The sequence below is a fragment of the Hippocampus bargibanti genome, linkage group LG01 (genome assembly GCF_051943395.1).
Source record: "Hippocampus bargibanti isolate YZ-2025 linkage group LG01, ASM5194339v1, whole genome shotgun sequence".
NCBI classification, from domain to species: Eukaryota; Metazoa; Chordata; class Actinopteri; order Syngnathiformes; family Syngnathidae; genus Hippocampus; species Hippocampus bargibanti.
The window spans coordinates 9,033,035-9,047,096 of NC_142734.1; the positions used below are offsets into that span (position 1 = coordinate 9,033,035).

At 40.7% G+C, this 14,062-nt stretch overlaps 1 protein-coding gene across 1 annotated transcript; it reads right to left on the reverse strand.

Moving 5' to 3' along the window:
* Positions 1 to 240: 240 nt before the first annotated feature.
* On the reverse strand, positions 241 to 12,030 carry syn2a (synapsin IIa). The gene is made up of 11 exons (XM_088994601.1): positions 11,500 to 12,030; positions 6,222 to 6,279; positions 6,047 to 6,138; positions 5,809 to 5,965; positions 5,286 to 5,375; positions 5,124 to 5,186; positions 4,917 to 5,059; positions 4,760 to 4,834; positions 4,140 to 4,242; positions 2,922 to 3,068; positions 241 to 2,543 (listed from the first exon to the last, which is right to left on the reverse strand). Exons 1-11 carry the CDS (start codon positions 11,838 to 11,840, stop codon positions 2,409 to 2,411), a joined length of 1,404 nt encoding a protein of 467 aa, XP_088850727.1. The 5' UTR covers positions 11,841 to 12,030; the 3' UTR covers positions 241 to 2,408.
* Positions 12,031 to 14,062: the final 2,032 nt, after the last annotated feature.

Here is a 14,062-nt window from a genome sequence, read left to right on the forward strand (position 1 = left end):
AATTGGTGTCTGGGAGTGTGACTGCAGCAAGCCGGAGACAATTCCCTCCATCCACACCATCTGATGCATGTAGCCACTAACTGATTCTCTCATTTATTGTTTGTTTTCTAATGGCTTCAGACATATTTGTTTGAGGTTTTGCCATTAAAGGTTGACAATCACAGTTTTTTCCCAAACCCTGCTGTTATCATCTCAGGCTCATGTGCAATCACGGGAGCAAATAATGTGAAAGAAAATGGATCCGTTTTTGTTTTCCTCCAGTGCAAAGGAACCTTTATTGCCATTGACAGAGGGGTCTAAACTTTATGGATCTTTCCACAGTATATTGTCTTCCAGTCAAGGTTTAAACAGTCCAGGAGCACCTTTTACAGACGATTATCTTCATATTCACGATTGCGCAGCTCTGAATAGCTTTTCTCTGAACAATTAGGCCAAAAAACACGTCCCCTTTCATCAGCCAGACTCTTTGTACTGCAACGTGTGCTCCCATTGGAATCAATGTCATGGCATATTTCCTAGTAAACAGTACGACACATCCATAAAGCCTCAGGCATGGCTTGTACAAGGATACACTCACAGAAATACTTGATACAACTTGGAAACGCACTGTACACAGGGCTTGCACAACAGATTTCTTTTTATCATGGTCGTTCTTTGTGCAAATGTGTTTGTTTGTTCAGATGATTTGGTTGCAATTTCAGTTGCATCACCATTTAGCTTGAAACGGAATGGGCCACAGGACATGAAACAAGCAGTAGTGACATTTGCCAGGGAGTATTTTGGGTGACAATAACTATTGGAATCAATTGCATGGAAGAGATTGATGTCGATTTCAACATAATTCTATAAGAATAATAATTATTATAATAATAATTGAAATAAATATTGCACGTATAATCCACTGGGGATGTGGGTGGGGGAGGGGGGAATTGAGCAGGAAGAAGTCAAAGCTAATGCTCAGAGCACTTGCACTGTTGTCATGGAAACACCATTACATATGCCCAGTGCATGTCCACAGAAGGACATTTTGTGGTAGATTTTACTTTGGACACATTGTAAGAAGCTGAAAACAGCAAACGCTTATTATCTTGAGGGCCCTCCTGTCATGTCGAACTGCAGGATTATTTGGAACCTTACGAGTATATTTGCACGATGGGGTAATTAAGTACTAGAGTTATTCAAATCTTATCTTTGGCTCAAAATGGTAAAAATATATTTAAGATGTCTGTGCAATGACACCTGCACAACCTCTTTCATGATATAATGTAACATTTTGGATTTTAACTCATTCACTGCCATTCCCGAATTTGTTCGGGTTTTGTTTTTTCTTGCAGGGGGTACAGATAAAGCACTGGTCAGACCTCTGGAAATGTTTTTTACCTTCCACGAGGGAGAAGCAGGATTTGCCTTTTGTCCATGTTAGCACTTTGTTCCAGCTTCAGCTATTGTTAAAGCGCGATATAAATCAATATGTATGTATTGTATTTTGTACAGCAGCCCCCATTTCAAACTCAGATACCTCCAGACCCACATAACTTAGGAATTAATTATTTTATTCTGATAAAATAAGAGAGGCTAAGGATTCTAACGCTGTATTGAATGTTCATGAAGTCTTAAACTTCAATATTCTGCAATTTGAGTGAAAATGACAAAAACCTTGGCACTGGACTACACACAGTTTTGCACATCGTCTGGCAGTGAATAAGTTAATTACACATTTTGTTTACAATAAATAGTCTTTTTTTCCCCCGCCTTCACCGCGACAGGACAATACAAGCGATAGATAACAAAAATAATCCAAACTGTGTATATCTTTGTTGGAGATCAGTGTGTTAACGCATGTTTGGTATGGAGTGTGTATGTCACATCTATGACGCATTTGCAAGTATTACAGGGAACACATCTTAGAACCACTGTTACAAGAATTTCGCTTTTAGGTATCAGTCATGCAAAACAAAAATAAATATCTATCATTATATGTATGAAAATAATAACCAATGCCATATCGTATGAATATTAAGAACTAAGTTCCACAGTTTGAACACTACCGAAAGCTACAAGGCTAAGTATAAAGTTTCAAATAAAAGTCTCACAGCTGGTCAAACAAGTAGCACAGAGCGGCATTGAACTCAGTGTAGGCACAATCTGCTTGTTACATCATTCACAGCAGCTCGAAAGAAAATCCACAGCTACTGAAACATAGGTGACCGATGCAAGCACACAAATCAACAAATAGACAGTACATTAGAACTCTGCATAGAGTTAAAAAGACAGTCCAGGGCGCCACTCGGCCGCAATGAGCCGAGCACCCGGTCCCCCAGTTGTGATCCTAACTATCGGCATCCACACACATTTGTGTTCATTTTTGGGTTGATTCTGAGAGGTCCCTGCGTCTCCTCTTAGCTCAATCAATTGGCCTGCACTGGTTTCGGACCCACAGCCACACCATTACAGTCGAGGATGTACTGCAGACAACCTTGCGGGGGGCGGCCGGCTCCGTTCTTCATGCTCTCACCGATTAATTCCCCTTTCAGCCCTGTACCCTGACAGGATCAAAAACGTTTCCTCATTGTAAAAAATGATATTTCATCTGAGCCAATATCTTCAAGTACACTGTAAAAAAATACAACTTGGAATATATATTTTTTGCACTAAAATATTCATTTGAATTGGAGCAAGATAAGTGTGACATTTATGAGAACAACGTTACCACAACAAGTAGTCTGCTCCAAAACAATTTACTGAGTTTGTTTAACATGAGCAGCCAATAACACGTGCCATCACTTCTGTAAACCGTGAATATTTAGCTGAATTGCCCAATTTAAAATTTTATCATAGTTTGCTGCCTTGAAATTATGAGTGCACCAAGGTTTTTATTATTATTATTATTATTTTTACAGTGTATATGTGAGATTATCTACCTGGGATGGTTGTGTGGTCATGGGTTTTCGGTGTGCGTTTGCCTCCTTCTCCACCATCTGATTCATTTTAGTCAGCACCATGTCAGATATGAGCTGTCTGTCTTCGGACTGGTGCTCCCCCACCAGGGGCATGGATGAGCCCACCACCTGCATCACATTGATTGCATACAGTATGCCATCCGTTCCATTTTGTCCACATACAAGATATTTTAACGCGGCTGAAAATTTAAAACACTTCATAGGGAGCAAAAACAACAACAAAAATTGGATTTTGCAGGGGATCAGGCGAAAGACGTGAGAAATATATTTGAAATATGATGTAGAATGCCATTCTCGAATTCGGATTTTGTTTTTTCTTGCTTGGGTGCCGATAAAGTGCTGGCCAGATGTCTGGCCATGTTTTCGCCTTTCCACTAGAGGGCAGCATTTCCTCTTGTTTCATGTTAGAGCTTTGTTCCAGCTTCAGCTTGTGTTAAAGCACATTATAAACCAATATGTATGTATTGCATTGTATTTTGGACAGCCACCCTCATTTCAAGATCATATAACTCCAGAGACATATAATTTAGGAATTAACTCTTTTTTTTGATGAAAGAACATAGTCTAAGGTTTCTTACGCTGCATTGAATGTCTATGTAGTCCTAAACCTCAATAATCTGTATGTCCTGGAATTTGAGGGACACTGGGGTGAACACATTTTTGCACATGCCTGGCAGTGAATGAGTTTAAAAGGGCCAGATTGTCCAAAAACTGTATGTGAATTTGTACACAGTATGTCAGTCTTTTTAGCACCTGAGGCACCTTGACATTTACTGCACATTTAACTTCTAAATGACCTAAAATGGTCCAAGTCTTGGACGTGTTTTCAGCTATCTACATATCATGTGTTAACAACTTCCTAATATAGCTGTAGATATAGTTTGTAAATAAAATAAATCAATACAAAATTAAAAAAAAATCTCAGTGGCATGTTGAATGAGTGGTTAAAGCCATCTTGCTCAGAGTTCGAAACCAGTTTGAATTTGGATTCTGGCCTTCCTTTGTGGAGTTTGCATTCAGTCCCCAGGCTGAATTAACTTTGATGGATTGTAAATAGAGCAAACGTGAAATGTTTTATGATTCTGGCTCTGTGGCTTTCCCCCTGTGTTTGACCGAATTGCATTTCTTGTTCAGAAAGATTCTCGACATATCCCGTCAGTTGTAAGACTCATACAGTACCTCTGTGATGTAATCTCTTCCATCCTTCCCGTGAATGGCCTTGACTGCACAAATATCCAGACCACCGAAAATCTCTGAGCACGTATCAACCCACAGCTTGTATCTGAAAGGTGAAAAGGAGACACAATTCAAAACGTCACTCACGTAACTGAAGCTCAAATTTCTGACGACAATCTAACTTCATTTTCGAATCACACGCTTCAAGAGCAAATTTAAATCTGGGATGGTTTTGAGACAGATTTTAAAATGTTTTTTCTTAGTGTCAGAGCACAAGTTTTGGAGATATTTTCTTTTTTCCTTGATAAGGTTAACTCGTGAAATCTTGCATAATACTTGGGCGCGCGAATATAGTGAATATAGTAAATTCGGAACCATTAATTCATAAAGATAACCAAATCTATTAAAAAAAAACATGGCAGATTTTGCATGTGCACTCAAATAAAAATCATGTAAAAAAGTTTACTTGCATTTGCACTTAAAAATTTAGGAAAAAATGTGGTCCAGCTGTGTAATGTACAAGTATCTGTTCATCAGTTGTTGTGTCCCCCGCCCCCCCCAAAAAAAACATTCTCCATGGCCACCTTTGTTTTGAAGAGTTGGCTTCATTTTTGATCACTCACTTGTCAGTCATAGCCACTTGTTCAAGCATCGCCGAGCCGGTGTTGGTCTTCCAGTTGCCTGACATAGATGTTCTCCTAGGGTGTAAAGGCCTAAACATTACAACAATTCCCATCCCTTTTTATTTAATTTGAGCTATGCAAGTGGAGTCAAATCTACATGTAGGCTTTGTAGTCTGCGCCAATCTTCTGGATCCTGATGTCATACTTGGACTCAATGAGAGGCTCAGTGGTGCTGTATGTCTGGGTGAGAGCCACGACACTGGCTATGTCCTGGAACTTACTGTGATTGTCAACCTTTACCTACAAATAGTTCCGATGTCATGTTTACAGCGCAACAGCCCGGCCCCCCCTGTAACGACCAAACCTTTCCAATGCCAGAGTGGGCGTGGCCAATCTTGACAACCACAGGGAAGGAGGGCAAACTCGCCTATAGGGAATGAGAGGTATCATTTCAGTGTTCTGTTCAGTGGCAAGATAATAGTGAATGTCACATCATGATACAAGAAAATGTTGCAGCTCTTGTCACCATTTCTTTATAGTTTGGGTAAAAGGTCTGCTCAATCAGTGGAAACTTATCAGCACCCAACTTCCTGAATGTGTTGATCAGCTGAGCAAACTGGGCACAGGGAAAAATAAAGAAAATATTTTTAAAAGCGATCTCGCTGCTGCTTTGCTCTAGGACAGGGGTGTCAAAGTCCTTTTTTTGCCACGGGGCACATTGTAGTTATGGTTTCCTCTCGAGGGCCGTTAAGAATTTAGGGAAGCCATTAGAATGTTTATTCCCTTCCACATATTACATATAGAGCGCACAACAAATTAATGAACTAAAACTAGTTCTCAAATCTGAAGAATAATGACTGTTATTGTGGTCTACAGTTGACAATTTGAAATTTTGGTTCAGACTTCAGCAAGCATCATGGAATTTCATGAGTTTGATTTGCTTTCGCGGGACGAAAAAAAGGCTATGGGGGCCGGATTTGGCACCCGGGCCTTGACTTTGACACCTGTGCCCGAGGGCAACACCGTGTATAACTGCTGAAGGGCCTTACCGCCCAGGGCTTGTCACACAGATTGTAGATGGACTCCATTGAGTTAATACTCGGAACACCTCCGTACTGCAGACCGATTACGAGGTTGCGGAAATCTTCATTCTGGGTCATACTGAAGGCGTGCTGGCGAATGAGCACAAAGTCTGGCTTGAATGACCTAGAAAATGAGAGACATCAATGTGACCACACTTCGTCGACACATACACTGAATTTCAAGCGCTGTGGTAAATTCCCATACCTGACAACTTTGGTGCCATTTCTGAAAACCTGCATTGTAACACTGCATGTCCCATTAGCCTGAGCCATGATGCTGAGCTCGCTGAACTCTGCCTGAAGAGTTCACGGTGACATTGGCACTTGAAGACTGACTTGTCAACATTTTTTTCCAGACAGAGAGATGTAGTCAAACTGACCTGTTCCACTTTGATGTCATAGTCTCCATGGATTTTCTTGCCTCGGAATAACTTGGCCCTGAGTTGAAACGCATGGAAAATATGAAGAAGTATGAAGAAAAAAAATCTGCCATTATAATGACATTTTACAGTGGGCCAGTATAAATACATCATGAATTATTTCAGCTCATTTCAAATGGCAAAAAGAAGAAATTGCATGGGTTCAAATGCAAAATTCCACACATTGAAATCCAACCTGTCAAGGACACATGCCTGCACATTGTACACCAAATGAGTGAATGGTTCAGAATATGCAGTGTTAAATAGTCCCACACAGAAGTGGCAGTAAAAGAGATCAATACATGGTGGGAAATAAAAATAAAAAACAATCCAATTCAAGTCAGGTCGAATTGAGGATAGTGCTAACACAGGGGTGTCCAAAGTTGGTCCTCGAGGGCCGCTGTCCTGCCTGTTTTCCAGCTCTCCTAGGAGCAATACACCTGATTCAAATGATCAGCTCATCAGCCAGCTCTGAAGCAGCATCAAAATGGTCCTGATGATTTGAATCAGGTGCGTTGCTACTGGGAGAGCTGGAAAACAGGCAGGACGGCGGCCCTCGAGGACCGACTTTGGACACCCCTGTGCTAACACAACATGGAGGCCTTCGTATCTGGTACACCAAGATCAACCGTCAGAGCAGGCGACTGGAGGAAACGGCAAAATATGTCTTGCCTTTTATACAGACCAGAATCAGGGCTGTGATTTAGATTTTTTTTATTTCAATATACAATATTAAATTCATTTATAGACAAAAAACATTTACTCTTCACCACACCCTTCGCTACAGATTTCCCTATTTGAAACTGCGCTTCACAACTCATTGTTCCACTTGTCCTTTAATGAATACCCAAAATGCTGTGAGTAAAGAAGTGCCGGAAGGAAAAGTGCTTCTTTAATGTTCTCCTCTTGCTATATGGTGAGATTTTTCAGATGGTTTCCATGTTTTGCGTACAGATGAGCACTGATAAAAGCTCTTTGAAGAAACATTATGTAATCCTTATCCATATGATGCGTCAGAAAACATTTGCTCTCTTTTGGGAGTGCTCGCGATCTGCTTTCATGTACTCTGCTCTTCCTGCCTAATTACTGTGGTACTGAAGCTGAATAATTCATTCAGAAACGATTTGCAATGTGGAGATTAGTTTGAATTTGTTGGAAAAAAGAGGGAATCACCGGGGGTAAAAAACAAACAAACAAACAAACAAACAAACAAACCTTTTTGTGGGGCATTACATAGTTATGAGACAGACTGTGTCATCACAAAAACATTGTAACATAGTAAGACTGGATGGTAAAGTCTGGGATTTCTATTTACATTCATTTTCATTCACTTCCAGTTGAGTTACCAAACACACTTTTGGCCAAAATATTTCTCTACATGCTGCTTGTGCATTTGTCCTACATGGTGCTGAAGGTGCCTTTTACATGCACACCACAGGACAGGAGAGAGCACGATTGTAGCTGTTTACTTGCATTATTTATTTGTCGGTGGAATCAATACGGTTTCACTTGACCTGAATCAAAAATGAGATCATAAACAAAAGGAGCCGGGACCTGATTTATAGTGGTTTAACATTTGACAATCCAGACACTCACATTATGCAATGTAATTAAATGTTTTATGATCAAGTGCTGACATAAATCACAAGGAGAGGTTGGTGATAATTTGGGCTGAGAAGTCAAACATCCCACTGAGCCGATCGAGCGTTGACTCTTCAGCATGAGTCTTGGTTGGTTGAAGTCAAACTTGATTCCAGCCAACATTCTCCTCTGCGACGTGATCAAAATATTACAGTCTTATTTTCCTCCTCATCGTGTAGTGGGTAATAAAAACAAATCCCAACCTTGGCAATCAGTTTAATGCTCTCCTCCCACCAGTAGAGCAATTTATAGCATAATCATCCTGGAACAAAATAAAAGTCCATGCAGAATAATCTGAGCTCATTATTTGATCCAGGGGATTTTATTTTGATGACAGACTGCTTAACCAAATCACTATGAATAATAACATATTGCAGTTTGTACGAGCACCACTGTGTATGTTGCATGTCACAGAAGAACAATACAGTTTGTGCCATAAAAGGACACTTTTTTAAATGATGACAATTCACAATACATGTAACCATTTTGTAATATCTGCGAATCAAAGAGCTTTGTCATAATTGTGATATCCGGCAGAGAATACTGGTAGTGCATTTTGCCACAAAACCCTTTTAAAAAATCGATTTGGCTGAATGGAGGCCCACAGTATGGAGCATTTTAATCTGAGCAGGTCTCATTTTGCATCAGCCTAATGACATAAGGCACTGCACAAGCATGCCAGCATTAGAGAACAGAAGCCACTCAGAAAAGGTAATAAAAATAGATTCTGTCACTCCAATACATTTGCTGGCAGCTATATGTACCGTGCTTTTCGTCCTGTTATTGAACGGCCAGAATACAAACCTCTCAAATGGGTTTGAATGAATGTTAATCAAACCATTTAAAGAAAACGGTTTACACAAATGAATAAACCAAAAACTGCTCTTGCAATACAATGCACAAAGACTGATGTGCAAATGGAAGAAACTGTGACAGGTTTAAAGGCGAGCATGCTGTGTGCACCGGGTTAAAGGTCTCACAAACAACACCAACATAGATGTAACCTGGTGACTCGGCATGAAGGACTCCCGCTCTGAAATGCTGAGCACCCATTAAAAATAGATGAGAAGAGGAAGTCAGTTAATGGAATATGCACATTTCAACCCCCAAGTGTGCTTCGTATAAGGGATACCAAAATCAAATAGCTGTCTGAATTGTATGAAGTATTTAAACATAAAGATATTTATCTCACCAACTAAAGTGACTCGTTCTGAGCTGCGGCATTCAGAAACAGTAGCGGGCAGTGTGCATGTCACTCCTAGGCCGTTAGTAGTAATCAATCCACAGCTGCCACGATTAAAAAAGTGTGGTGTGATTTACTACACGTCCTGTACTGTACTAGGGGGTACAGTTAGCCAGAAAATAACATGTGAAGAAAGAAATATTGTCATTAAACTGTTCTGAGTTTTTACCATCAACGTGTGGTTTCATGATATGAGGTCAGAAGTCGCTCTTTCACACCAGTGAGAAGATGATTGGCGAAGGATGGCTAAGCATCAATAATAACCTAATAAAATTGCAATATTATTTGCCATTTTTGCTAGTCCAACCTTTCTTAATGATGTCCAAGTTTTCTTGAAAAGCCCGTCTTGAAAATGGCATTCACAGTAATTGTCCGACCAAAACCATTTCGTCTCCTCCTTCAGCAATTGTAGGTTGACAAAACTGCTATTAAATCAACACAATATACTTGCTTATGCAGTTTGCTACGGATACAGTGTGCTAGCTTTGGCCGGTATGCTCTTATCCCAAGCGGCAAGTGATACTACGATTGGCTAGTGAACAGCCAATCAAGTGACTAGCCAATCATAGTTTGCGAAAACTCTGACATTGACCAGCGCCTTCCAGCAGGGCTGGAGTTGCCAACTCGAACTGATTGGTTAAAGCACAGGTGTCAAAGTCAAGGCCCGCGGGCCAAATCCGGCCCGCCACATCATTTTTTTCGGCCCGCGAAAGCAAATCAACTTGACGTCAGATTTGAAAACGAGTTATTCATTAATTTGCTGTGTGCTCTATATGTAATATTTGAAGGGATTTAAACATTCTAATGGGTTCCCCAAATTCATAACGGCCCTCGAGAGGAAACCATAACTACAATGTGGCCCGCGGCAAAAAATGACTTTGACACCCCTGGGTTAAAGTAACCGTTTAATAGACACATTTGATGCGTCAGTGCGCACATAACTGATTGTGAAGGCGTCCAAATAAGGAGATTTCTGACCCTGGTAACTAATGATGGCTGAAATGCGATTGGTTAAATGCTTAAATACGAAAACTGACACCAGGAAGCAGAACAATAGGGGGAAATCAATGAAAGGAAGCTGAAAGACAATTTGGAATTACTGTAGTTAATAAGAATTTATGGACAAAATATAATTAATCAGTCTGTGATTCAAATAATTTTAGGCAAGCAGAGAAGGCCCTGCCGGCCCTGACGGTACACCACTGTTCAGAAATGTGCTTTGATTTTGGTGTGCCGTGTTGGCTTCAATGTACAGTGGCTAAAAGTCACCAGTAAGTCTGCTGGCAAGCAAGAAAAGGAAAAAGTCAGAATAATCCAAAAAGAGTAATTTGAATTCAAAATGGTTGCTGACGACCATTTAACTTAGGTTTGAATGTGAATGTGAAGTTGTTTCAGCATTTTGTCTAAAATACAATTATGAAGGATTTTCTCATGCCCCCATGCCCCGTGTATTTATCGGTCGAAACCCCCTTAAACCTCGTGGGAGAAAAATAATAATCCTGAAGCCCTTTCTGCGCTTGTGAAACATCCCACGTGTTTATTTTTGCTTCCTTTGAACATTTTTAAATATTTAAACACGTTACAGTCTTTGCCACATTGCACATCTTTCCTCACAATACTTGACATCTTGGAGCCATTTAACAGTACGGATATTATATTCTTCCTTTCTCCTCAGCAAGTGTGTGGCTTTCTACTCACGGCCAAATTGTAGATTGCTAATGCACAACGTTGGGCTGATCTTATTAACATTGACTCAGGTTTATTTAAGACAAATGGTCTTCTCTGCTCACAGGGAGACTGCCTCATCCTCAGTCTAGCTGCTTCCTGACATTTCTAAGACATGCTGTGGTCTGTATGGCACACTAATTTATGGTGTAAATAATTTTTAAAAAAGGAAGAGGGGGTAAATGATCCTCATTATTGTTATGCTGACATCCTTCCCTTTGTATTACACATCTAGTTTGTGCGAAGTGATGCAGTAAAAAAGAGGGCGATAAAAAAACGGTACGCTTATACAAGTACAGTGTCGTGCTGCAGCGTAGTGTGTGCTTTTGTATGTCATGCGGAGCGGGTCATGTGGTCTATATGGAGGGAAACCCCATTGATGATGGGGGTGGGGGGAGTCACAGCCACTGCAGTATTTTGTTGAGAGCGTCGATGCAACCTGTGCAACATCCATTTTAAAAAACAGACATGATTTGGAATGGGTTAGAAGACTGTAGAAAATCACCAGAATAGCAGAGGAAAAATAAGAATTGAGTTGCATTCTAATCCCAGCATGCATTAAACCATGAGACCATCAAGCACAACATGAGATGACTGCTAAAGAGAGACAAATGCATTTGCCTGACTTACCACTCTTGCTGAGGTTCATCGATGACCAGGAGAATCTTGAACTTCTTGGGTGTTGTGACTGAGCTTTGCTCCACGAGCCCTGCTGAGGCGGCCGTCTGCTTGACGACATTGGTGATGGAGCTGAAGAAACCGGCTCCGCTCGATTGAGCCGGTGCAGCTTTTTTCTCCGGAGCAGAGGAAACGGTTGGAGGCGTGGGCCCGACTGTGGGCGACTTGGCAGGCGCGGGGTTGGCGGATGGAGGAGGCTGAGCGGAGTCAGGCCTCTGGAGGTCGGTCATGTAGCCATTGGGCAGGTTTGAGATAAAAGTGCTGTCCGAGAGACGTCGTCGCAAATAATTCATGGCTGCGGCTGGAGAACGAATCGGCGGTGCGTTGTGGAAAAGCTCTTCTTCTGCTTACTGCACAGCTAACAACGGCTGAGGTGTGAGGGTAAATTCCCAGTGAATGTGCTCCCTTCCAGCTTGCTGGAACATCCTCAGAGCTCCCACTCACTGGCGGTGACGTTACAGCCTCCCTCAGCCAATCTGCTCACTCGGCACCATCCTCAGCCATTGCACAGGATGCTGAAGCTGTGCCACTCCTCTTCTCCCTAACTGCATAGTGTCCTGCTTTGCTACCCCTCCCCCACCTTATGCTGCCTATCAGGCGTGTTTTCTTTTCTTCTCTTTTTTTTTTCACCCCAGCCATGGGAAATATAAGTGTTTCGAGTGAAACTGTGAATGTGTTTGAAAAACACTCAGTCTCATACATCTCCGTGTGTCCTTGGCAGACGTTTGTGTATGTCTGGAAAGCTCAGTTATGCAATCTAAAATGGGTGGTCGGACATGTGGCTACTGCCCTGTGCCGTCGTCACCCACCGAGACACTTGTCCCATTTTTAGAATATTTTAAGAGTTAAATTCTGTTATTTTGTTTCCCTGTTTTATGTTTTATTATTCATTAGTTTTTTTCATAATGTGATGAATTTACGACTGCATCTTGCACATTACAAACCCCTGCGCGCGCACACACACACACACACACACACACACACACACACACACACACAAGTGCAGTGATACCTCAGCTCACGAACTTAATTGATTGTTGAAGTGTGTGTAAGGCGGAAAGTTCATCTGCCAAACATTTATTTCACATAATAAACCATTAAAAAATAGAATAATCTGTTCCCAGGTGCCCATAAAACATAATTTTTTACTAAATAAGCCTTAAAAGTACACAAAATATACTTTATTTTATGTGTAATAAATGTGCTATTGGAGTTTTATTCAAGAAATAAACTGTATTGTATATTATAAAGTCATTTTATTTACTTTTGTGATGCTCATTGATGTAGTAGCCTCTTGATGATATCCGAGTGAAGTTGCGGTGCTTTCTCGGCGATAATACCCTCACTCACACTGTCCCCTGTTGCTGCTTTTCATTAATCCAAATCAACAGAAGTTTTTCAACCTCTTCTATTGCCCGAGACCGTTGCTTAGACAACACAGAAACACCCTTAGCCACACGTAGCAATGGTTGACTTAGCATACTGGTCCTGGGACGCTAAGTCACATAAACGCACACCTAGTTCGTGTTTTTCGATGATCTCCTTCTCGACTTAACACTAGCCCATGGTGGAGTCTTTTTTGGTCCCATAATAGCAAAAGTAATCCACTCGATAACAAACCACGTCTACACTCAAAGAAACTAGTCCGCCAGCCACCGTGGCACTGTTCGACCGTGTGGTTTGCTGTCTTTCAACAGTAGCCAAAATGGAACTGTATAGTGCCACTTAGCAGTTTTTTTGACAACGATACTAGTGCAGCGTGTTCTATCGGAAACAAATTCCTTGTGTGTCCTACATACTTGGCAATAAAGATGATTCTGATTCTGAAAACTAGTCCGCCAGCCACCATGGCGCTGTGTGGTTTGGTTCGTCTGCCAAAAACTAGTCTGCTAGCCAAGACTATATGCTCGGGAATTTAATGTTCGTAAGGCGAAAAGTTCGTGACCCAAAGGGTTTGTAAGCCGAGGTATCACTGTATACCTTTTTCTTTAGGTTCTGTTTTAGATTAAGGCGTCACCTTAATGCAGTTCCTCTAAAATTAAAAAGAATAAACAACTCTTAATGTTGACTATGTTTATACAAATTGTGAGGATTAAATTAAACTCATCTGTTGAAAGCACTTCTGGCAATTATGTTGCCAAGGCAAAGAAGGTACAAATCAATAATACAACAAACTGTAATCATTACACGTCCCTAAAGGCTCAACTGAGGTTGAAAGAAAAAAAAGTGTACTCTAAAAAGTTGTGCAGATGAGGCATAAATGAATACAGAAGATTTTATACGCATTCATTGGCAACATAAGACAAAAAGAGCACAATGCCATAGAATCAAATTCAAGAGTTTAAAAATGCTTTTGTAAAAAATAGCAATGCTCAATTTGGGGGGGGGGTCAGTTATTCAGCTAACAATGTTTATAATAATAATAATAATAATAATAATAATAATAATAATAATAATAATAATAATAACAACGTTAATTTCTAAGCGGCTTTCAAAACTCTCAAGGACACTTTAC